A 26,000-nucleotide genomic window follows, 5' to 3' on the forward strand; every position below is an offset into this window, starting at 1 on the left:
TGCATTGTGACAGGGTCTTCGAACAGCAGGTGTCCTTTTATGTGTGTGCTTTCACATGTGTTTAATTGTTTTTGGTTTTATTTTTAATAGGGTAACATATTTGGTTTTTTTTGATACATATATTTATTGTGTTTTTAGTTGTATCTATTTTAATTCATGCTGCGAGCTGCCTTGAGTCCTGCACTGGGAGAAAGGTGGGATACAATACAAAAGTAAATGATCCTGGAATTTTGTCACTCTGTGCAACTGCTTCTGTTGTTGGTATGCTTGGGCCAGCCCTATAGCTACTTACTATTTTTACCAGCCTCAACAATTTAGTATCAGCAAACTTGACTATCTCTTTCCTTACTCCTAACTCTGCCTTATTTTCACTTATATAAACATACGAATTAAATGACAAGCAGTTGCTGTGCATTTATCATGGTGTTGCTTCAAAAGGTTGCTTAACAACTTATTGAACTTTATAGGAGTTGAAACTATTCACATGTGATGCAGCCTTTGGCTAGTTGAACAGTGGGTACTGACCCTTGGCCAGGAGATATTGATTAACAATCATTTATTACTTTTGCAATCCTAGGACTGTGGATGGAGAGGACAATGTGCCTCTGAATAACAGTTGCTAGGAATCTAAAGTGGGGAGAGTGATGTTGTGCTTGCTGGCTTTCTATAGTCATTTGGTTGGCCACTGTGAGACCAGGATGCTGAACAAGATGGTCATTTGGTCTGATCTAGAAATGCTTTAATCTTCTTGTGTTCAATAAGAGAAAATCTCAATCTAACCCCTCTCAATATTCAGTACAACATCTAGTATGTTTTCAGTCATGTTAATTTTGTCACTCATTTCAGGAAAGTACATGTTCTTTTCTATGAATGTTATACTTCACTTTTTAAGACATACTTTGAAGACAGTTCTCCTTCATCACATTTTTACAAAAAAAAAAAAAATCCTCTTACCTGTAACAAGTGCTGTTCCCTCATAATTCCATTTCCCTGCAAGTACAGCTCCACAGTGGGCTTCTACACTTTTTTCAACTCTTCCAGTCTTGGAAATCAAATGGAACTTGCCTACACAAATTTGATGTTGTAATGTTAGAAATCAAATATATACAAGAAGGTTATTATCATAGAGTTGTGACATTGGTTAAAATAAAGAATTATCTGACAAATGTCACTTGATTCTTCCAAACCTTTTTCTAATTCCTTCACTAGCCAATTAGTGATCATCCCATAGCCCAACCAATAAGCAAATTCTTCAGTTAATAACCCCTCCTATAATCTCATATATACCAGAAGTGAAAACTTATTCTAGAATCAGAAATTTACATCTCATTGAAGTCAATGGGACAACAACTTAAGTCCCACTAACAACAGTTAACTTTAGCTGGATTAGGACCTCTATATTGGTAAATAGTTATGTATCTTCCTATACATTACCCAACTTCAAGGAACCCTTTCCCCATTATTTCTTCATCCTTCTATAGGCTAATTTTTCTTAGTTTTGCAAAAGCAGATATAATCCTGAATGCAATGATAGGCCTGTGAGAATTCGATCCTAACAAGAAAGTATTTTTAAAAAATTAAAAAATTAGTTGTTTTAAGAAAATCCTGCAGTGCTGGCCTCTCCCTGATCAAATTGATCAGGTCACAGCTACCATCTGAGATGTCATGGCACTCACTCCCAGTTTTGCTGGACAGTCTTGCCCCTCAAGCTAAAGAACAGATCACCTCTCATCAATAAAGCCTCTCCTCCTCCCAGAGGGGAGGAGTTGTGAGCAGGAGCCATTTCCCACGTTTAGCAGGGGGCGTAATGCCCCCTGCTTTGCTGTCCCTGCGCCGCACCTCCTGGCAGCCATCCAATCGGGGGGAGGCTTGGGGGCAGGGTTTACCCGCTCAAAATGCAGCCACACCAAAGCTTCCACCTCATTGTGATATGTGAGTTTCTGGGAAAACCTCTCATCTCCCACTGAGAGTAGCACTTTTCAGCCAAACTAAAGATGAAATATGCTCACATGCTAACATCATCATCATCATCATCATCATCATCACCACCACCTACATCTATAGCAGCTTTCTCCAATCTGTCTCCCATCAGATGTTTTGGACTACAACTTTCATCAGTCCCAGCCACCATGGTCTACAGTCCCAGATGATGGGAATTATAGTCCAAAACATATAGGGTATCAGGTTGTGGAAGCCAGATCTAGAGAAAGATTAGTTGTGGCACATTTGAATGACATCTTATAGTCATTCTGAATTCCAGTAGAGTAGGGATAGAGATAAGATGGTCAATTCATTAATTGTTGGTTGTGGCAAATATCAGATACAGAAATCTATACTGGTGGAAAATGTTCGTACAAGTAAAACTTTCTATCGTGAACCAGAAAGACTGAAGTTACAGCATTCTATTATGGAACAGTGCCTTAAGATTTGAAGGTAAAAACATGTTGGGCAAATGACCAAGACTGAAAAGATGGATTCAGAGCAGACACATTCAAACTGTGAAAGACAGCTAACTGATCTTCTCACAAATCCACTGTCAGCGAAGAGATCATAAGCAGAGAGTTATCTTGCAGCCTCATACAGTTTAGGAGTCACTTGATGGGTGACACTGGCCATGAAGACAATTTTAAAATAAAATAAAATCAGATGCTCAAAAACTCATTTGGTGTCTGTTGGCATGAGTGGACATATCAAGATTTTTTGAAAAACTTTACTGTTATAGGCTGCATAGAAAAGTGAAAGCTTTGACCATATGCTTTATTCATAATATAGTTTGGAACAGAATGTGAAGGGACTCAGTTTCAGCCTTACATTAATTCTCAGTTTTATAAAATACTGCTCCTTTCTTCCTGTTTTTATTATTTAATGAAACCATAAACTGTTCTCAAAGTTGAAGCTGTTTTGCAGTTCTGGAAGGCATTCAAATAAGAGATTAGAGGCCTATTCAAGTACAACATGTACAGAACCATGTCTGTTATATTCATTTGCTACCACAGACCTCTTAAATATTCTGCTCTGATTTTAATGATTAGTCATCAGTATAACGAAAACTAGTAGAAAAAGAGCCAACATAATTTTTAAGGAACCATTACAGATTGTATTAGATGAATAATTAAAGTGGTAACATAAATATATTTCATATGGGAAGGCAGATTGTAATTCCACCAAATAGATCTTTACATACAAACTAAACAAAGTAAAAGTTATTAATCAGGAAGAAAACATGCTATAAACAAAAAGGAGAAAGGTTATTGTGTATAGCAGATAACTGAAGCTCGGTTTTTAACGTATGGTGTTATATGTACTAGAATATGTAAGTGCTGGATTCTAGATAGAGACCATAGTTCTAAACAGAATTTTACAAAGCTGAAGAATTATAAAGATGCTAGCAGATACCTGTTATGAATGTCAGTTCTTATAATCCAGCCTATCAGGCATTTCTTGTTGGCAGCAGTTCCCTTTGAGGGCACAGTAGTCCTGTGTAATAAGGGCATCATGACCCTTCTGACTACCTTTGGCTTAGCTCCTGGGATTTTTGAATCTGAATTCCAAGTTCTACGGGCATTCTTATAAACTAACCAAAGGGGTTTTCATAGCAATTTGGTTGAGTGGTAGAAGATTCTTTCATATAAAATGGTGGACAACATCTGCTGCTCAAAATATAGCTATTGAGAGTTGCTGAACCAGCTAAAAGGAGCACAATGACATTTTAAAAAACTACACTGCTCAAGTATCCTTGAATATGCTGCTGGCATTGTAGAGAAGCACTGAGCCCACCTTACCTGGGATCCAGTTTGCACCCTTATGGAGGAGCAAAAGAGAGAAAGCTTCAGGACTATCCCATATTTATAATAGCCTGTTTAAAAGGGCTTTTCATTTTCACTACCTCACCTATGTGTCACTGAACCCCCTTCATGGAATGATGCCAACAGCAGTGTTGACTTTGAAAAAAAAGATCTGGGAACATATTAAAATGGAAAATCTGCTATTCTGGCTCATCTTACAGGCATACACAAGGAGGCACAATCATCAGGGGGGCATTCAAAGTTCAGGTCTCACACACTCCCATTGCAAAAATGATTTGCCAATGCTTATGTATAAATACTAATTTTAGATTCTGAATGTTATGAACTAAGACTAGTTGCTAGTTGGCAGAGTAAAAAGGGAACTTTTATTGTAATCCATAAAGATTTAAGAGTATTTCTTTTGATTTTGGTTTAACCTTACTCAGTACAATCTTGCATGCGTCAAATCTTGGAACCTTGTTCCTTTATTGTCACAACTAGTGTTTTGTCAATGGGCAGTGACTCTGACAAAATTAGGGAATGGTCTGGACCACAAACCTAAAGTCCCATTAAGAAACCTGAGTGACTTTTGATAATAAAAACTGGAGAAAACCTTTTGGACTTTTTGTGTAGAAGGGGAAATTATTACTATTCTCTCATACCCCCTTAAGAAACGAATACTAGCATATGTCAGAGAACTAATGCTAATGAGTCCTCCTTCTCCTCCTCCTCGTGAAAATAGTGCCAAGTACGTAAAAGTGTTTCAGTAACTTGCATTGAGCCATTTGTATATGCTTTCCCAGACACCCAACATAGCACTAAGGCAATCCTTCAATCAGTACAAGGATTTCTGATTGTGCAATGCAGCATTCTCCCTATCTCCTTTGTCCTAAATCTGCTCTACAGGTTATTACAACCCTACATATTTGGGCATGTGGTGAGAGGAGAGCAAGTCCCATTGTGCAAGTGGAAATCTTTGCACTGACGAGTGCCCTCTGTATGTGAAGTTAGTTGTAGAGAAGCATCATGAGCCAAATCTACTTTGAAGCAGCCCATTAGGTATTTGTTTTCATGTTTACCATATTCTTATCTTATAAATGATAATGAAACTCCCATGTAATGCTGACTATGGCTTACTGCAAATGAGCAAACACATGGACTGCAAGAGAGGAGATTGTGGCTACTTTGCTCCTCCCATTTTTCTTTTGCTACTGCTCTGTGCTTGAGTTAAACTGCAGTTTGGCTCAGCTAACTGTCTGAAGCAGGGCTCAGGGTTTATCTCTCCCAGACAATCCACAAGTTGTAAACCATAGGATAAACCTTGGTTCCAGCTTGTGGTTTGTCTGGAGAGAGCTAAACTACAAGCTCGGGTCTGGACAATAAGCCAAACCACAGCTCAGTGTAGCAGAAAACACCCAGGGAGGAGCAAAGTGCTACAATCTCCTCTTTGGAACCCCACGTTTGTAGTAAGTCACGGTTTGGCTTAACATTATGTGGGAGCTGGGCAACTGTAAACATTTCAGCAAGGAAACAGCTTTTTTTCTCTTTAATGAAAAACCAGAGGGAAAATGTAACCCACACTGAGCCTCTGAGATAGAGCGGGATAAAGTGAAGATCCTCACTTTGTTTTGTTTTGTGTTTACATTTTTATGCTTGTTATTTTATCACCTGTCTCCTCAAAATATAATGGGATACAAAATAAATATGGATATTTCCCATTTTGTAGCAATGTTTTCCAAGAACAGTTCACATATGTGAGATATTGGGCTGTTATGGTGCCAAGCACCATAAAAGCCTTTCTATGAAATCCTATATCATGTATAGGCTACCAGTGTGGTTGGTCTTAAATGTGACAATCACAAATGATTAACTCAGCAAATCTAGGAATTCTATACTACAGCTTTGTTTTTCAGAAGATGTGTTACTCCTGTTAATCTATGAATTATAGCAGCTGTCTAGCTAGATATACTTCAAGACATAATGGTCCCTCTATTACATATGTGGTAAAATAAAGGTCTCAGTGGGCACTTTCTACTTTTTACACTGCTATTAAAAAATCTAAGATGCATTCATAAAACACAGGGAACTCAGGGGAATTCTGGTTTGCAATATTAATACCATAAATAAGATTAAAATTGGTGTACTATCATGTAAGAGGGATTCTCTTGGTTACATTCATACAGAACCAATTTGTAGGATTTTGATTGATGGCATAGGAATGCTCTGAGAAACACATTAGTGGACTATAATGTCTATATATACATAACAGTTGCATTGTTCTCTTTTCAGTGGACATAATATGTTTCTTTAAAAATGTCTTTATCAATCTTCATGTTGTAGATGCAAAAGAACATGAAAAAAGCCCAGTCCTGTCAGTGTAATAACTTAAAACAACTTAGGGCTCAGGATGACAACAATGGTAGCTTGTTCATTTGCTGTCTAAATATGGGTGTGTGTGTGTTAGGATAACAAAATAAAACTATTTGGTTTTAAAGAGATGTTTTATCTTTTGAGTTTTGCAAGTTGAGTACATTTCCCCCTTATGCCTTTGATATTGTGTCAGGGATTTTTTAAAAATACTATAAGTGTACATTTTTAAATCTTCAGCCATAATTATATCAAACAGATTAATGTATGTACAATACATTCTATTTTAAAGTATACACAAACATATACAGCTACTTACAATAGGTAAAAACTTGTTGTCATTTGCCATAAACAACAACCTCCATTGTTTGCTTGGAAATAAGTCAATTTACTTCAATAAATGTCCACATGAATGCATCCTCTACCTCTCATTTACATCAGAACCAGTGAAGGCAGTGAAGGTCCTCCATCTAGAGGCAGATGGAGGACGGATGGCAGCTTACAGATTGAGGTTGAATCCTGACAAGATAGAAGTACTGGTTTGGGGCGGGCAGGTGTGGTGGACGCCCTGGTCCTGAATGGGGTAACTGTGCCGCTGAACAACCAGGTGTGCAACCCGGGAGTCATTTTGGACTCTCAGCTGTCTATGGAGGTGCAGGTCAATTCTATGTCCAGGGCAGCTGTCTACCAGCTCCAACTGGTATGCCGGCTGAGACCATACCTGCCTGCAGACTGTCTCCCACTTGGACTACTGCAATGTGCTCTGTGTGGGGCTGCCTTTGAAGGTGACTCAGAAACAACAACTAATTCAGAATGCGGCAGCTAGACTGGTGACCGGGAGTGGCCACTGGGACCATATAACACTGGTTCTAAAGGATCTTCATTGGCCTCAGCCCAGACACTGAGGTCCTCCTCAGAGGGTCTTCTGGTGGTTCCCTCACTGTGAGAAGCAAAGTTACAGGGAACCAGGCAGAGGGCTTTCTCAGTAGTGACGCCGTCCCTATGAACACTCTCCCTTCAGATGTAAAGGAAATAAACAACTATCAGACACCTGAAGACACTCCTGTATAGGGAAGTTTTTAATGTTTGATGCTTTATTATGTTTGATATATTCTGTAAGCCACCCAGAATGGCTGGGGAAACCCAGCCAGATGGGTCGGGTGGTATTATTATTATTATTATTATTATTATTATTATTATTATTATTATGGTGCAATGAGATATGAGACAGTGCAGGGCCCAATTTTTTAATGCACTATAAAGTATGGGCGGGCAGATGACATAAGTACAACGTATGTCAGTGGGAGGGAACAGCTGGACCTCCAACATACCTGCACATTTGATCTCTCTCTTGGGGTGCTTCCTGCTAGCTTTGGAGACCCTTGAGGAGAAATATCATTAGGGTAAAACATGTGAAGACAGGCTCTGGATTGAGAGGATGTGACCAATAGTAAGTCCAATGGTCAAGAAGGCGGTTTCTGCACATGCCGTAGGGGGAAGTGAGGGGCAGATGGGGCTCATGAGCCTGGGATGGTAGCCCATCTAGGAGAAGGAAAACTCTCGATTCTAAAGAAAGGGCTAAAGAGTAAACTCTACACATATCCAGAGTGGAGTCCCTAAGACAGTTAGATGGCAACTACAGCAGCCAAGTTGGTTCCAAACAGATTGCTCTGCTTTCCCTTGGACCATATCAGCAAGGCCAAGAGGAGGGTCTTCTTGTCTGGGCTGCCCAGGATTTCCATAAACACTGTCCAGGCTTGCGTCCCAGAGAAGTCACTTCGGTACTGCTAACACAGCAATTTGACTTCACCCCCAAGACAGATGGATGCCAACACAACAGCGGCAGGTATCAAGCAGCTGGTCTGCTGTCATTATGTCCATTTTCAGCCAAATGTCTTAAAGCATTCACTTTTTCTACTATGCAAAAGTAGCTTGCTGTTGTGCACTTCTCCAAAGCCTACAGATAGAAAATTATTGCTTATTTTCCAAGGGTTGTATCCAGCTTATGGTCAAAGTAGACCTATTGAACTCAATGAACTGGGCATTGTGCATTGATTTCAATGGATCTATACTGAGTATAAGTTAGTTGGATACAACTCTTCTGAATTACCCATTTGGCAGTCTTATTAATGTCAAAATGGATGCAAAATCAAGAAAAAATTGCTAATAGGTTTGCTGACTATAAATGCTTTCTCCTTAGAAAAGATCCCTTTGAGGAAAAAGTAAACAAATATGGATTAATTGGATTAAAGTGTCAAACTAATCAGTTACATTAATGCAAAGTGAAAGAAGGAAATTAAACTGAAGTTGGGGGTACAAAATAAGCTATGTTCTAGTACAACACACTATGTGGGGCGACCGCAAAGCATGTTCCAAAAAGAAAGCCAGATTGCTTTCTGGCATGCAGTTTGTTGACCATATTACACTAGGTTTTGTAACAACTGCACTGGTTTACAATTTGTTTCTGGGCACCATTCAAGGTGCTGGTTCTTAACTCTAAAGACCTAAATGGTTTGTTGCCAGAGTATTTGAAAGGCCACCTACCTTTAATTTAAGATCACCTTTGGCGGCTTCACTATTTGTTGTACCAACAAGAAAGCTAGATTGGTGGAAACACAGGACAGGGCTGTAGCTATGGTAGTACATTGTCTATGGGATTTTTTGCTCTGCATGACACTGGTTTTAAGTGAAATTACTTCCACATTTTAAAAAATTTAAATCATACTAATCTGCCATGGTATTGTTTCAAAGTTTTGAAGCTAACTTTTTTTCAAATTGTGGATAGTCTCAGGGGTTCTTTGGGGCCAAAAGGCAACTCAGTACTATACGTAAATAAAATAAATTGCTTATCAAGACAGATACCTGATTTACAGTTAGAATAGATACCAGAAGAAAAAAATCTCTTCTACTAGTCTTGACATCAAAGTCTCTGATAGAGACAGTTGTCCATGAGTGTCACAAGGAAAACTGTGTGCAGTATTCAATATAGCTCATGTTTGCAATTATTCTTATTTGCACTAAAAGCAAGTGGAAAGGAACCATTTAATACAAACCACACCAGGACAACAGGGATTGCATGTAACATAGTATGTATGTGCATCTAGGCAGAGCTGATTCAACTTACCAGAGCTACTCTGCATGTAGATCTAAATTTACCCTTTTCCCCACATCCATGCTACTGCTGACCTACACCTATGGTGTGCTCAAAGCAATTTCTGGATTGGACCAGATAAGATTTTGTTCTTAAAAGATACCCCAGTTACAAAGCTGTAGCATTCTTACTTGAATTGCTTGCAACATCCCAACACTTTGATATGTTCTTTCAACTGCTATTGTAATTAAACTACTGTTTTCCTCTAGAGTGAAAACAAATCATCCCAAATACATGCTTATGTCTGGCCAGTGTATTTACAGCATAAAGTTAGAGCCCAATGTTTCAATGCAAGGGAAAGCATGCACCCAGAGTACAAAATACTGTAAATTTGTACAAAATCAAGGATCAGAGAAGGTGACACTTGAAAGGAGTCATAAAGTTAGTGATTAAAGATGGTGCATCATATTGCATGATAATCTCAGCAGAAACTGTAGACTCAAGAGCAGTGCCATTTAAATGACATTTAGATGACTGGACATTACTAATTTAGGCTCATTAATTTCAAAGGAACTGCTCTAACTCATTTGACTACAACTTTGCATACTGACAAAATGAAATACTTTCAAAAGCATTGTACTCTAAAATAAGCTATATACATCTCCATGATGACTTACCATCAGAACTTGTAAGTACAAAGTTCTCAGCGTGAGTTTGTCTCTTTCCACCAAAACTTTTAGGAAACCAGTGAAGATCGATGGGATAGATATCATCAGGAAGCTTCGCTACTTGTGTTGTCTCACCATTTAACAAGTTCCATTTAATAATTTGGTGATCATCACTGCATGAATAAAGATCGTCTGCTGTTGTCCAGCCTACACAACTAACCAATTCCTTATGTTTTAACAGAATTAAGGAATTTAAGAATATTGGTACAGTTAAATCTTCGTACATATTGGCAAAGACATATATCATTTTTTCTTCTTTAAACTTTTTTGAAAACATGAATTACTGTAAAAAGTTTTAAACAAAAAAGATGCAAGGGGTTGGTAAAGAGAGCTCAACAATTATACATACCGATAATACTTTATTTCTTACTTATATTTTCTTTACAGTATTTTTCTTTAAAGGGCTTTGAGATGAAGGGAGAACTCAAAACGTCTATAGCAGTGTTTCTGAAAATTGGGTCTCCAGCTGTTGTTGGACTACAACTCCCATCATCTCCAGCTAGCAGCAGCAGTTTGAGAAACACTGGTCTATAGTGTGCACTTATAGGTTTAACTGGTTTTGCAAGGCCTCTTTAGTTATTATACTATTAGACTTATACAAATCATGAAAATGATAAAGGCTTTTTGAGCACCAAGCTTTAACATCTCCTACAGAAAATCTTCCTAAAAAGGAAGGATAGTATGCTAATAGCAATAGGAGAGGTGTACCTGGCCTTAATACACCCGTCCAAGACTTTCAGGTATGAAATATGCAAAGGGATAGATTTTGACCTTCTTTACAAGTGCTCTTAAAAAACAACAACTGGACGAAGTTCATAAAGGACTAGAAAAGTTGCATCTGCTGGTTGTCTAAGCACTAAGAAACCTGGAATATCTTTGTGGTCCATATAAAGCTGGCTTAAAAATATGATGCTGGCTCTTAGGACTTAGAAATACAGTGGTACCTCTGGTTACGAACTTAATTAGTTCCGGAGGTCCATTCTTAACCTGAAACTGTTCTTAACCTGAGGTACCACTTTAGCTAATGGGGCCTCCCGCTGCCGCTTTCCTCTGTTTTCCCTTAGTTTGAAAAGGCCCATTATGATTAGCACTAACCAGGAATTACATGCAAACCATTATTTGAAACTATGTTTTTTAGGTAATCCAATTTAGTGCTTATTGGTTTGCCCAACTCAAGACACAACAAACAATATTTTTTATTTTACAAGATTTATAGACTGCTTAATTAAAAAAGGAATTAAATAGTTTACATAAAGTAGTATACAGTGGAACCTCAGGTTGTGAACGTGATCCGTGCGGGAGGCACGTTCGCAACCAGCAGCGCCGTGTCTGCGCACGCATGGGTTGCAATTTGGCGCTTCTGTGCATGCGCCAAGCACCATTTAGTGCTTCTGTGCATGCGCCGAAAACTGGAAGTAACCCATTCCGGTACTTCTGGGTTTGGCGTGCAACCCGAAATTGCGTAACCTGAAGCGTCTGTAACCCGAGGTACCACTGTACTAATTAACCAGAAAAGAGAGCAGTAAATATGTGAGCCCATTGTATGTTCTGGGTGGTTTGGAGGCTTAAAATATATTTTAATTCAACCTTTGATGTCTAGTGCAAAGCTTTCTGTGCTTTGTGAGCCAATGGTGTGCCACTCTTGTGCTGCATTGATCATATGTGTAGTACAAGGAATCTGAATATGGGGATACAGAAGTAAAATCAAATAGCTAGCACTGAAACTGTTTACAATAACTTATCCACCAATAACCTTTTGCATGTCTGAGCATTAGTGACTTTTCCTCACAGATTTAAAAGTTCCATGATAACATCAGTGCATGAACAGGAACTAGATTCTATATGGGCACTTCCTTTTCTTCCACACTTCAATGCAACAGATGCTGTTAAACTTTGCATAATTTTCCTAACTCAAGCAGAAGCAAATACATGGGCAGAAGGATTATTGCCCCTCCTCAAAAACTGTGCTATTTTCTCAGGGAATGTAAGAGTTCTGTTGGATAAGACCAAAACCCTATCTAGTCAACCATCCTGTTTCACAAAGTGGCCAACCAGATGCATCTGGGAAGGCAACAAGAAGATTAGACTGACCATTTGAGAGCATTCACTTTAGTTGTGAACATGTTAATAGTAATTTGTATTTTACAAGTGGGGTGCCACAGTTCCTGATTTATTTATTTTTTAAATTCTCTTACACAGATGGGATTATTCTAACAGCCCTTAAGATGCGGTTCAATGATAAGTCTTCTATCTTCCCTGGCTGCACAACAATATCAATATCCATTTGCTGAAAAACAGTAGGTCTGATGTTACTGCCTGAAACTGGACTGGTTTTCATGTCACAGTAAATAACAGTTAATGGGTTTTTGAGAATGTGCAAACCCTGTTTAACTCTTCTCCTAGGACAAGCAAGAGCAACACAGTGTTGCCTAGCCGAGTGTTATCTGAATCAGGTATCATAGTTTGCTTTCCTTACAACCCTTGGCTGACCATCACTGTTAGTTTGGAACTAACGTGAAGTCGGTGAAGGTCCTGTGTGAGTGTCTTGAGGCGGTTGGAGGTTGGATGGCGGCTAACAGATCGAAATTGAATCCTGACAAGACAGAAGTACTGTTTTGGGGGGACAGGAGGCAGGCAGGTGTGGGGGACTCCCTGGTCCTGAATGGGGTAACTGTGCCCCTGAAGGACTAGGTGCGCAGCCTGGGAATCATTTTAGACTCACAGCAGTCCATGAAGGCACAGGTCAATTCTGTGTCCAGAGCAGCTATCTACCAGCTCCATCTGGTATGCAGGCTGAGAACCTACCTGCCCGTGGACTGTCTCGCCAGAGTGGTGCATGCTCTGGTTATCTCTTGCTTGGACTACTGAAATGTGCTCTATGTGGGGCTACCTTTGAAGGTGACCCAAAAACTAATCCAGAATGCGGCAGGTAGACTGGTGACTGGGAGCGGCCGCCGAGACCACATAACACCAGTCTTGAAAGACCTACAATGGCTCCCAGTATGTTTCTGAGCACAATTCAAAGTGTTGGTGCTGACCTTTAAAGCCCTAAACGGCCTTGGTCCAGTATACCTGAAGGAGCGTCTCCACCCCCATCGTTCTGTCTGGACACTGAGGTCTAGTGCCAAGGGCCCTCTGGCGGTTCCCTCGCTGCGAGAAGCCATGTTACAGGGAACCAGGCAGAGGGCCTTCTCAGTGGTGGCACCTGCCCTGTGGAACGCCCTCCCAGCAGATGTCAAAGAGAAAAACAAGTACCAGACTTTTAGAAGACATCTGAAGGCAGCCTTGTTTAGGGAAACTTTTAAGGCCCAGAGTGGCTAGGAAAACCCAGCCAGATGGGCGGGGTATACATAATAAATTATTATATTATTATAAACAAATCACACTGATACCAGGTTTAGACATAACACTAAGCCAGGGATTGTGGTTTGTTGCTCGCATTCACACTAAGGGATCAAATGCAGTTTACCACAATATGTAAACTGGACCATTGTAGGACAAAGTGTATTGTCAAAAATTTTGTGTCTTTCTTACAGGGTTTGAGCTCTGAGAGATACAAAATTTTATTTTGATACATTTGTGATTTTTAAAAAAACCACATTGTTACAAGCACTGAGAAATATCAGAACATTGTCAGCTATGCCTATGACATAGGTTTGAGATGAACAAAGGATATGTTTTGGTTCCTTCAACAGAGATGTCTTTAATCTCATTATGATTTCTCTTTTTGATCATCCAGTTGCTACATTGATAGAAAAAATCTTCTTGGTTGCACAGTTAATACCTGTAAAACACATACAAAAAAGTAACCTGTACTAAAATATTAATACTCACATTTTAATCAATCATTACCTTCTCTGGCCCAAAGTGGTAATGCAATGTGCTACAGATTTATGCATAAAGATGAGGAAGTGTTTGTATTAACTTTTCAATATAGTCAGATACTTTGGGAAAGCTCTGGACCCATTCCTGGCAATAAAATGCCAAGTTACAAACAACTGTTGGAAGAAAAAATGTTTACAAAAGGTTCTGCAGAAATAATGGACTTTAGAGAACTTCTTCAATTGCCATAACTCCCATTAATGTAAATTAATGGACACTTTCTTATTCACAAGAGAATATGCCATTATGCACAACATATGCCCTCTAACCTCTTGGGATTCCAGCAACATAGATACTACAACCCACCAAGGAGTTACTATGCAAGGATTTAGCAACAGAAGCAGGCCTTGCAATGATTTGCAGTCTTTTGGTTCCTGGCAGTTGACTACACAATATTTGTTTTGAGCCTATTGTGCTTTATTGTTACTGATTTTGTTCTCAATCATTGGCAAAGTTTTAACTGATATTAACTGACCAGACAAAGTAACACCTAGGCAACACAATCCAATGCTTGTTTACTTAGAAATAAGGCCTATTGACTTTAATGTGGCTTACTCTGATATAAGTGTGCAATGAATTGTAGCCTCAGAGTGAAATATAGGTTTCAAATTATAATGAATACATGGATTTTTTTTCCCTTGGGGATTTGAAAAGAATGGGGAAAACAGTTCTTTTGTGACATTTTTAGTGCAGAAATAACCTAAAAGTACCTTCCATAATCACAAAGCACCAATGTAGAATAAAATCCTCATTCCTTTTTTCTAAAAAAGCATGTGCTGAAAAAAGCATGTGCTGAAACAGGGGGACAACCTGTTTTAATTAACATCTTCCATTGGCTTCTATGAAATACTTTACTTTCTCTTACTGATGCTCCACATATGAGCAGAAATGGCCATGCGTAAAGATGGCTTTGCCTATGATTCTAGGACCATTTCATCGACAACGTAACCTCTGCAATCAATCAATCAATCAATCAATCACTGCAGTATGGGAACCAGAAGATTTTGTTTCAAAGGCTACATCTGTACAACAGCAACAGCAGCAGCAGCAGCATCTTCCGAACCCCTTTTATTTTCAGGGCTTTGAAAGCAGCTCCCAGTAAAACGGGATTAAAATGAAGGGGAAAGCTGCATGTCAGGCTTGTAGGCAGGCCTCCCTTCACCGCCCCCCTCCCTGTAAAGTCCACTGTTGCTTTCTATCCCCGGGTTAATAACTCCCGAGAGCTTCAGTGGGGTCACCTCCAAGAAAGCGAGAGGACTGCAACATTGGAGCCTGGAAAGTAATACGAGAAAGAAAGGCACCGTTGCGTACCTGGCTATAACACATTTTTGCAAAACCTGCGCATACTAAAGACCCCGGAGGTTTCGGCGGCCAGTCACTTGCTGAGTTCTCCGGACCTGACCATTTCCCATTCCCTCGCTCGCCCGCCTCACACCTGCTCCTTCCTTTTTTACCTGTGCAAGGTGAGCACCTAGTCCAAGCGCACAGCGCGCGTACCTCTGAGAGGAACTCGGAGCGCTGAGGCCTCTGCTCCTTGTCTCCGCGCCCGCTTGCCAGTCAGGTATTCCCGCTCCAAGAGCCCTCAGAAGTTCGCCTTTCTGGCCAAAAGCACTCCCTCCCTCCTCAGCGCTGTTGATGCCAACCGTGAGCGGGAAGCCGTTCGGTCTCTATAGCGACTTCCCGCGAGATTTTTCACTCCCCCCCACCCCCCGCCCGCGAGGTTTCGTTACACTCCCCTTCCCACCTCAGACCCTCCCAGAGCGTGTGACGCCAGCCGTGACGTCAGGGGGCTGACCTGTCAAATTTGTATTAAATGTATCAATATTTTAATATAGCTATATCTATATACGTATACGTATAAAAATCAGTTTCTCGTTATTTCTCCGCTGTTACTGAATGTTCTATTGGATCTTGTTGCTAGGTGACCGATTCCGCCTGTCCGATTATCCGCGGGAGGGGCTCGGCTCCTTTCCCCTTTTCGTTACATTTGGATATTTTATATTTTAATCCTATGTTCAAAAGCATTCTATACGCACGCACACATATACGGTATACTGTATATACTTCTTTATTTTTTTTTGAGGGGGGGAATGCTGAGGAAAGCATGACGTGACAACATTCAACCCCCCCTTTCCGCTAACTAACGGAAAACAAGATGGCGGCGCGAGAGGGTTTCCCCCCCCTCCTTTTTCCTCTCTTCGTTTTTTTCCCCTCCTTTCAAACCTGTGGGAAGCCGGCCCCTTTTTTCATTCCCCAGCGTGCTTTGCGCGTTTCTAACGAATTTCGTTACGAGTTTGCCGTTTGGGCGCCATTTTCGAGTGTAGAAGCCGCCAAGGCTGCAGGCAGGAAAAGGGAGCTTTCTGCAGCTCGCGCCGCTGCTACGTTGGGAGCGCCGTCGGCCCTCGCTCCAGGTTGCCTGTTCTGGGCCGTGGATGGGGACGAAGTACTCTGACTCTGCTTGGTAAGAAGACCTTTTTTGGGGGAAGAACTGTTCTTTCTTTTAGGTTTTTGGGGGAAGAGAGTTTTAAGAAGCTTCCCTCCCTGCGGTTAGAATGGAGGGTGAAACTTCCAGTAAGGTTCATGGACTTGGCTGGTGCTTACTGGTACTTGGGAAACTTGTTCGCTTTAAAAAAAAAAATTTTCCCTTCAATATTAAAAATAAAACTCCCACAAACTATTCTATGAGGAAAAAGGCGGCAGCCTTCTCTCTCCCCCTCCCCTCCCCAAACCGGCCGCTTTTTCCTTCTCCCCCGCTTTTCCCCCTACCCGCCTCCGTGGGGGTGGGGAGAAAAGCTATATTTGCTGGCGATTTCCGTTGCTATCGGTAAAAGCAAGTTAGTCTCCTTCCACTCGCTCCTTGCACATTTTTTAATTTTTTTTTATTTTTTTGCTGATTTTGGTATAGGCTGTCAGAGACGATTTATAATCACATTTTTCTTTTAAAAATAGATTCTTTTCCCCCACCGTGATTTTTATAGTCGCCTGAAGGATTTAATTCTTAGCCGTTGGAGCGGTGAAATAGATATTTCCCCTTCCCCCCTCCCGCGAAAAAATTGACTTCAACTGGTTGCTCTCGGTAAAAAGGCACGTACGCATCGGAGTCTAAGGGGAGGGAGGGCTGGATGATTCCAATGCATTCTTAAAGATCATGCATGCCAAACTATTTATTTTTTAAACTTCTGCGTTCGGTTCACAGCAAAGTTTTTTTTTAATTTTCATTTCGCGGTCCTGACCTGATGAGTGATATTTGGCAGTAGTAGGTCTGTAAGTGCTTTTAGTAAAGCACCACTAATTAGACCCCCTTGATTGGAAGCAAGCTACGAAGGGGTGGGGTGCGGGGAGGAGGTGATGGATTTATGAAGGGTAAAAAGCCCGATTCATTTATTAGGGCGCTTAATTTCCCACAATACTTGTGAGATAACGTGCATAAATTAAAACAGCCGTTGCTTTGCAAACCTATTAACGTTTGAAAGCCAACGTCACTTCTTTCAGTCGGATTCCTTTGGACTCCTGGAGGCTATAAATGTCAGTGAAGTATAACTATTACAGTATCTTTCCTGAGTATGCTATTGGCTTAAAGAGAACGTTAATAAGCCTATTTAATTATTGGGTGTGGGTAAAATTAATACAAAACAGTCCACATCCTATATGCATGGGCTGAGATTTTTTATTTGATGTCAGTTATTTGAAGAGGTCTTTTGAACATGATTTTAATAAACCTTGATTATGAGAAGCAAATTAACATCTCCCCTTTCAGTCCCCCCCTTACGTTATATACTTAAATATGAGCTTTCTTGAATTACTCTCTAGTCAGGTACCAGTAAAAAAAGGTTGTCTTCATTTCAAGTTTTACAGTTATCTTCACTGGAATAAAAGAATGAGAACACATCTTGTTAAGGACTCTATTAAATTATTTAAGCAATACTAGACTAATTCTTGAGTCTTGAACCTGAACAGAATCCTTTAAAAATAATTCAAATAAAGGGCTGGAGATTACACTTCTTTATTGTAAAGTGATTTCTGCATTTAAGGAGATTACACCTGTTAATTCTGGTTAATAAAATAGGCAATATTTTTGTTTTCTATTGAATTAGTTAACTTTATAATATATTGAGTTAATATGACAGTTGTAAATTGTCACTTACAGTGGAGAATGGGAGGAGAGGTACTACATACTTGTCATAATAGCTTGCCAAATTGCAAAATTAACCCGCATTTTAGATTAATATTAGGCACTGGACACACAACTTTATCATTTTTAATGTAATATTTAGGTCATTGGGATTTTTTCATTTGCATTAACAAAGATGATAACAGGGCTTCTGTAGTTTGGTTGTTTGGAATCGGAACAGCCAACTGAAATCATGCCAAGAAAAAGAGCTAAAATATCTACAGCAGCCCATCACAAAGGCAATGAACCCTTGGATGACTCCTTCAGTGATGGGGAACCTGAAAAAGAAGCCAATATGCTGACCCCTGAAGTACCTCAGCAAGGTCAGTTTCTCTTCATCTTTATATATTTGGCTCATAAACTTGGCCGTGGAGGTGTCCTGCTTAGAAGCTAGGATAAGTCCAATTTTGCCTTTAACTCTGTGATGTTTTCCACATTAGTTATAAATGTTTCAGGTTAATGTGGTGTTAGAGGCAGTATCTGTCTTCTTATTCCTAGTGTTTAGCCTGTACTCCTTATATTGTGCCAGAAAAGCAAGAAATGATTTAAACAGATATAATTTTGAGGTGGTGTGAGAGTAGTTGTTTGCATCTTGTGTGTCCTTAGGCAAGTACTGTGTATATTTTAAACATGTTTGAGCTTTGCATCTTGTACTGAGAACGTCTGCATTGAAACGAAGCAGTAGGCCACATAATACAGTACATTGGTCATCAGACATTTAGGATTTTATTGGTGAATGGGTTAATAACTGAAAAGTGACACCAACAAATTATTCAAAGAAAACGTTGCCTCAATGAGTTAAAAAATTGTTCTACGTCTTCTTGAAATCTAAGTGGCCAGCTTTCTGTGTGTGACAAACTTCCTGTCTTTGAGGAATAGTGCTGTTGCTGTCATTACAGCTTGCAGGGCATTGTGCAGAGATCCTCAGACCACCTCCTTTACAGTGTACGTAAGCTCTGAGCATGCCTGAAAATGCAAGTCTGTAGAAAAAGTTGTTTTCTTTGGATTTGTATGGATGAAAGACTCTTAGTGCCAGCATATTACTTTGAAAATGTTGTGGCTTTAAAGTACAGTTCTAGTGGTAGAATAAGTTTGCTTGTAAATGGAAGCAACGTTCTAGATCCTTTTCCTAGTAATTCAGCCTGTGGATAGAAATGTGTTGATTCTTGTATAGTAACGGTGTTACTGGAAGGGGGGATTCTTCTGTTTTTACTACAGAGTTGAAATATTTGTAGGTGTATGTAGTCATTAAGTTCGCGTGTCTTTCTGCTTTTGTTTGGAAATTTCTAGCAGTCTCAGACGGAGTAGTTGACAATCGCAGTTTAGAAGAGATTTTGAGTAGCATCTCTCCTCCCCCACCTCCAGCAATGACCAATGAAGCTGGAGCTCCTCGTCTCATGATAACTCACATTGTAAACCAGAACTTCAAATCTTATGCTGGGGAGAAAATTCTAGGACCGTTTCATAAGGTATCTTTCTTTTTTAAGTGACTTCTAAGTTGAGGCAAGACTCTCTTTTGACTTAGCTGCTCTTAGTAAAGTGAAAATTACAGATTGCTAAGTAACATGGGGGCGCTTTAAATGAAAGAATGTGAATTACTATTGTCTGTACTTCTGTTTTCAAGATCTTGCTTTCTGTGGAATTCAAGCAGCTAGAAAAGGATGCATCTTTTTCTATTATGAATAATTATCAATAATTCACTTATACAATACGAGTCCATGTTAATTTGAAAACATATTGATACCCTTCAAGTAGCTAATTATAAACATGTTTCTTTGTAACATTTTGCTTGCTGAGTGCAGCTCATTTTGCAGAGTTCACAGGATAAAACTTCAGAAATTTGAGCTAATAGGAGGTGTCTTTGAATAGGTTGTACTTTTTACCGTTGGCTGTAAAAACTAAGCTTTCCAGTAGTTCACAATTTCCTGCACTAGGTGTAATGATATTTTAAACTGTCTACAACGCAAAGAAGCATAATTGCTAGTGGTTATTAAAGTGGAGTGCTTTCTTTTTTCTATTATGCAGCGTTTTTCTTGCATTATTGGACCAAATGGCAGTGGAAAGTCTAATGTGATCGATTCTATGCTCTTTGTTTTTGGTTATCGAGCACAAAAAATAAGATCCAAAAAACTTTCAGTTCTGATCCATAATTCTGATGAGCATAGTGATATTCAAAGTTGCACAGTAGAAGTTCATTTTCAAAAGATCATTGACAAGGTATGTTTTACTTTTGTTAAAGTTGGGGAAAGTTTATCATATAATGTCTTATTTCATTTTATTGAAACATTGTGCCTTTCTAGTTCTCTGTGTTAGAGTTCTGAAAGGTATTTGATATACTTAAAGTCCAATTCTGTGCATGTTTACTCAGAAGTAGGTGCCACTGTTTATTGGGGCTTAGTCCCAAATAAGTATGCATAGGACTGCAGCAGTGGAGTTCCATTTCTGCTTCATAAGTATATTTAACTTCAAAAGTATTCTTGTCTGCACATATTACTTACGGCAATGTAAAGCTTATTCTGGTTTCAGTTTAAAGTATATTTATGCTAGATATGCATATTACAGGAACTGCTGTAGAACTGAAAAGGTTCTATATGTTTCAGGCTAGCTACAGGGTTGTGTGTGGTGTATATGTAAACTATAAATGTGCTCTGAAAGACCACCTTAAAGTCATCATCCTTCCAATATCAACATACACTGACTTAAAATAATTTTTTGAACTAATTTTTGGTATGGTTTATTATAAATTACAAACCTGTAGACACTACATATCTGTTTAAAATTACATGATTTGCAAATTTTTTATATTTCCCCTTTCACAAGGGAAATAAATTAAAAAATTGTTCAGTAGCACCTTAGAGAACCAACTAAGTTTGTTCTGGGTATAAGCTTTCGTGTGCATGCACACTTCTTCAGATACACTGAAACAGAAGTCACTAGACCCTTATACAAGGGTTAGTGTTAAACTAAATTCAAATCATTTTTCTTGCTTTTCAAATTTGTGTGTGGGTAATATGTTAAAATTGGACAAAAATGCACATCCGTGTGCATTTTTAAAAATAACCCCAATTAGCTCAATAAAACATTACCAGGTTAACTGTCCAAATAGTAAAACCAGGAGGGGGATTCTTTGTACACAACTGGGGATGCTGTTGTGGCTTGTGTGTGGTGTTTTTTTTAATTGTCAGCATTGGTGGTGTAATGAGCTGAAAAATAATATTTTAAAATATATATTGAAACACTATCCTTCTAAATTAATATTCATCTAAAATAGAAATAATATTCCATTAAAGCCAGCCACATACAGTCATATCTAATCTTCCATTTATGCTTTTTTAAATAATAAAGCTCTTTTCCATAAATAATTTTTCTGTGGAATTTCATTGGAACAAATTTAAGCTCTCAAGGAATTAGGCTAACAATTGGGAGGACAAACAATTTAAAAAAATATTTTGTGGGATAACATTTCATAGAAAAATATTTTTGCATTTTTTGAATATGGATTAAAACATTGTATGTGTGGCTTGTCAAAGATCTGCTTAAGTCCATGCTTAATAATTTGTGTATATTTTTAGGATTTTTTTAAATAAAAAAGATGCTGTATTCCCAGTGTTTTAAAACTGCCTCTTTAAAATAGTTAACCTTGGGTACTGAAGGTTTTGTTTGCTGAAAACTGGGAGTAACTTCTTTGAACTGATAGGAAACTGCTTTGCAAGTTGACAGGAAGAAGATAGGAGAAGGGTATCTGTTCTACAATATGGTGGTAGGCAAAAGACTAAGGCTACAATTCTATTCACAGATATTTTGGAGTATCCTACTGAACTGTGTTGTGATTGCATGTTTTCTCAGAAGTAAATATTAGTCTGCACATTAAGTTGTTGAAATCATATCCTACTAAAGTTAGAAAAATTGGAGAGGTTCTGTGTTTCCAAGACATTATCTGACAGCAAAAATGCTGGCATGACTAATAAAGTGCATATGTTATAAGATTTATTATGAGTTTTAATGTCAGAGTTAACTAGGATATAACAGATTTTTGAAAATAAATAATTTAATTTTGAAATCTTGGGTAGACCTGTGGCTTAAAACTAACAATTGTTTTTCTGGGTTTGTTTTCCTTCAAAACAGGAAGGGGATGATTATGAAGTCATTCCCAACAGCAATTTCTATGTCTCCAGAACAGCCTACAAAGACAATTCTTCTGTGTACCATATCAGTGGGAAGAAATCAACATTTAAAGATGTTGGGTTTCTACTTCGAAGTCATGGAATTGACCTAGATCATAATAGGTTCTTGATTTTACAGGTAATTCTTTGAATAATATTGTTACTAAATTATTATTTTTCTAACCACATTAGTTTAGGTATATCGGAGTAAATCTTGTGTTCCAGAAACCTTACAGTACTCTAGCAGCACATCATGATTTGTATGTCATAGTAAATATGCAAGTCATTATATGCTGCTTTAGAATTTTAAGGAAAATAATCTTTTCTGGTATTTGGGGGTTTTTTTGTGTTGTAGGCAGACAAGTGAGTAGAACAATTGTTATACTTGTTCCGCCCTAGCAGCACGTAAATATTGGTGTAGTGAAGATGATCTTAACCCCAATATTATTGTGCTGCTTAAGCGTAGCAGGGATTGAGCAACATTGTTGTTTCTTTCTGTCCTACATGCCATGTTAATTCAGTACTGAAATGTATAGATATTAACTACAGTACATGGTTGAAATGAACATTGCCATTTTCCTTTGACATCTTTCTAGCCTCAGAAGCATGAATAGATACAAAATTAACCAAATCATGCACTCTGAAAGATCAAATTTCATCATTTACAAATAGTTTAAATTTTCACGATATTGTATGATGGGACCATTTATAACTGGATTTAACAACAAATATTCACTACTCATGCTAGTTAAATAAAAGTTTCATATGTGACACAAACAATTCCTCTTCTGGGAGAAAATTGGTGTAACTTGATATTTGCTAATTTCCACTTTCTGTTTCATGATTATGGCTGAATCCCCACACTAATCACCAGGGAAAGACTTTTGTAAGAAACCTAGCTTTTTGTTACAATTATATATATAGTAATATAAAGTACAAGTAAAATTTAAGTTCAGTTAAATGTACAAGTACTGACATACTCAAAACCTTTTTCTTCAATGATAACTTATTGTGATAGCATGGAATCTTAAGAACTAGTACAAAGTACAGATTTTATTTGGAATTCATTCAGAAAATGTCAGGATACTATAGAAGGGCAAGCACTGGAAGTTATAAAGGTTGTGGAAGGGTTGGTCTTCTGTACAATGCCAGCAAGCTTTGGGAATGTTCTTTGACATATATGTTGGAGGGGCTTGTGTGGCCTGGGTGCCGTTTGAAGCATGGGCTATAGCTCTGCCTACAAGCACTCTGATGTAAACATGTACGGTATGCTTAAAGGGTATGGTCTCATATATGTATGGATACAAGCAGTGCTAAAAACTCATATAAGCTAATTGACAGATGGCACCTTAAACCTTGGTTACGATTGCCACAACAGAACGTCTAGGTGCCATTCTCCACCCCACCAGTGAAGTTTGTTGTTATTAATTTCATTTCTTAACTTCTTTCTCTTCTAAAGGAAATTTCTCAATGCGGCTTACAGCACATTAGAAAATCAAATAAAACAACCCAGAATAAAACAAATTCAAGGTTGAAGGAAAATATTTCAGACCCTTTTCTAAGGGACCTTTTGCTTTCCTTGTATTTATTCACCTGTTTAATATATATATATATCTGCCCCATAGCAGAAGTACTGTAGAAAGCCAGTGTGGTATAGTGGTTAGAGTGTTTGACTAGGACCTGAGAGATCAGGGTTCAAATTCCCACTCGGTTATGAAGCTCACTGGGTGACCTTGGGCCAGTCACAGCCTCTTAGCCTACCTCCTAGGGTCGTTGTAGGGATTAATTTTAGAGGAGGGTGAACCATGTACTGCTTGAAGAAAAAAGTGGGATATAAATGCAGTAAATAAGCTCTTCTGCTTAAGAAAGCTGAAGAGGCCAGCCAGAAGGTAATGTCAGTCGCCAACCTGGCATCCAGAGATCTCTATGTGGTTGTAATTGGATTTGCGCCAGTCACAAACACACCTGGCACCTGGGGGATTTCTAGCACTGGATACAAGAATTTGTTTAGATTTGTTTGTTGCTTCCTTTTTTACCATATTCAGACAGGATCAGATTTTAATTTCATTGAACTTTGAAGAAATCAGACTGGTTTTATAGTTAAGAATAAGAAACGGTAACCTTGTGTGGAATTATAGTAGCTGGATAAATGAATGCTCATTCCTCCAATATTTGCACAACTTTCATTTAGCATTTTTTTAAAATGTACTTCATTTAATTGGTTACTTATTCATTGTGTCATAATGGGAATGCGTCATAATGGGAAGGTATGCTTCTCAGAATTGTTGAAATCAATGAATGAGTGTCATCAGCATGCACATTTTATAAGATTAATAATAGTTACTTCCTTCCCTTCAAAAAATAATAAATACCTGTTTTCACATTTAGTTATATAATATGCTAAAAGACCCTATTTTTAATGCCCCATGTTAAATAATGTACAGATTTATTACCATATTCCAGCTCTTTGAATTATTTGTATTATATAAAGAGGCCTTATTTTCTAAGCACCCATACCTTTATAACTTAAGATAACCTGTATGATTGGTTGGCAAGCTACATCCTTGAATGGTATTATTGTTTTCATTGGGCAACTGAGTAATTGAAATGTTGATTATATTTGATTTTGTAAGTGATAATATGTACTATTTCTGTTCTAGTTTCTTTCCTTCTATCTCTCAAGTTCAAAAATGGGATATAACTAAATGTAAAACTAAACTAAGTTGATTTTCTGAAACTTTTTGTATAGTAATTTCTAGAACATTTGAAGGCAAGTGGTTTGAATTTAAATTTAGACATTTTAATTAAGAAAATTCCTAATCTTAAATCAAGTTTTGATTTGTAGTAGATACTTCTTAGACCAATCTACACACTAAGGACCTAACTATAGGCTAACTTATTTTAACCTCTATGTAGAACTAATATATTTATCTGAAAGATAGTACCATCATTAATAAATATTTAGGTAGTGGTTTGGCAGAACAGAAGGCAGTCAAGCTTGTTTACCCAATACCCTGCTCACCCTCTCAGGTTTCACACTGTCAGGGCAGAAGTAAGAGCAGAGCAGTGCTCTTGTGCTCATACATCTTCAGTTTTGTGTTGGATTTTGGCTTTTTTACAGTTTTCTTCTACAGTGGTACCACGGGTTACATACGCTTCAGGTTACAGACTCCGCTAACCCAGAAATAGTACCTCGGGTTAAGAACTTTGCTTCAGGATGAGAACAGAAATCGTGCGGTGGTGGCGCGGCAGCAGTGGGAGGCCCCATTAGCTAAAGTGGTACTTCAGGTTAAGAACAGTTTTAGGTTAAGAACGGACCTCCGGAACGAATTAAGTACATAACCAGAGGTACCACTGTATTGGAAACAGTTGAAACAAAATTGACAACACTAACTCTAGGTCTAGTGTAGCTTGCTTCCTGATTTGGGGGCATGTCAGGGACTAGGAAGACTTTAGATCCATGCCTTCCCTTGCTCTATCTCTGACACTCCCCCTTTTCGGCCTTACTGATGTTGGAGCTCTAACATTGGTAGGGCAAGGCCACAAGTTTCCAGTCAGAGCTCCCTCTCTGAGGTTGTACCTCTCACTTAGAGTAGGAGTTTTAATGGTTCTTATAGTCCAGGCACGTTCAAAGTCCGTTTTCAGTGGCTCAACAATCCAAAAAAAGGTCAACAACTGTGGTTGGCCCTTTGGTCTGCCCTCACGACCCTTCACTTCATCAAATCTGGCCCTCTTTGAAAAAAGTTTGGACACCACTGCTATAGTCCCTGGGACTCTTTTTCAGGGACCATAGGATTGCAGGGCCTATCTCTT

General features: G+C 38.7%; 2 protein-coding genes across 5 annotated transcripts in view; one reads left to right on the top strand and one right to left on the bottom strand.

Moving 5' to 3' along the window:
- IFT80 (intraflagellar transport 80) overlaps positions 1-16,011 on the bottom strand; it is a 74,795-nt gene extending 58,784 nt beyond the window's left edge. Inside the window, exons 1-4 of one of the 2 annotated variants that reach the window (XM_083504082.1) lie at positions 15,308-16,011; positions 13,645-13,755; positions 9,921-10,139; positions 955-1,065 (exon numbers count right to left, since the gene is read on the bottom strand). In XM_083504082.1, the coding sequence (XP_083360208.1) occupies positions 955-1,065; positions 9,921-10,139; positions 13,645-13,684 (370 nt within the window). In that variant the 5' untranslated portion in view covers positions 13,685-13,755; positions 15,308-16,011. The remainder of the gene's footprint in view (positions 1-954; positions 1,066-9,920; positions 10,140-13,644; positions 13,756-15,307) is intronic. The other variant, XM_083504083.1, reaches the window with a different exon arrangement.
- Positions 16,012-16,168: 157 nt separating this feature from the next.
- SMC4 (structural maintenance of chromosomes 4) overlaps positions 16,169-26,000 on the top strand; it is a 40,308-nt gene continuing 30,476 nt past the window's right edge. The window contains exons 1-5 of one of the 3 annotated variants that reach the window (XM_083503841.1): positions 16,169-16,314; positions 18,161-18,347; positions 19,315-19,493; positions 20,050-20,241; positions 22,150-22,326. In XM_083503841.1, the coding sequence (XP_083359967.1) occupies positions 18,218-18,347; positions 19,315-19,493; positions 20,050-20,241; positions 22,150-22,326 (678 nt within the window). In that variant the 5' untranslated portion in view covers positions 16,169-16,314; positions 18,161-18,217. Of the gene's footprint in view, positions 16,315-18,127; positions 18,348-19,314; positions 19,494-20,049; positions 20,242-22,149; positions 22,327-26,000 lie in introns of all 3 variants that reach the window. The other 2 variants (XM_083503840.1, XM_083503842.1) reach the window with 2 other exon arrangements.

This window comes from Podarcis liolepis (assembly GCF_965112155.1).
Source record: "Podarcis liolepis genome assembly, chromosome: 5".
Classification (NCBI taxonomy): Eukaryota; Metazoa; Chordata; class Lepidosauria; order Squamata; family Lacertidae; genus Podarcis; species Podarcis liolepis.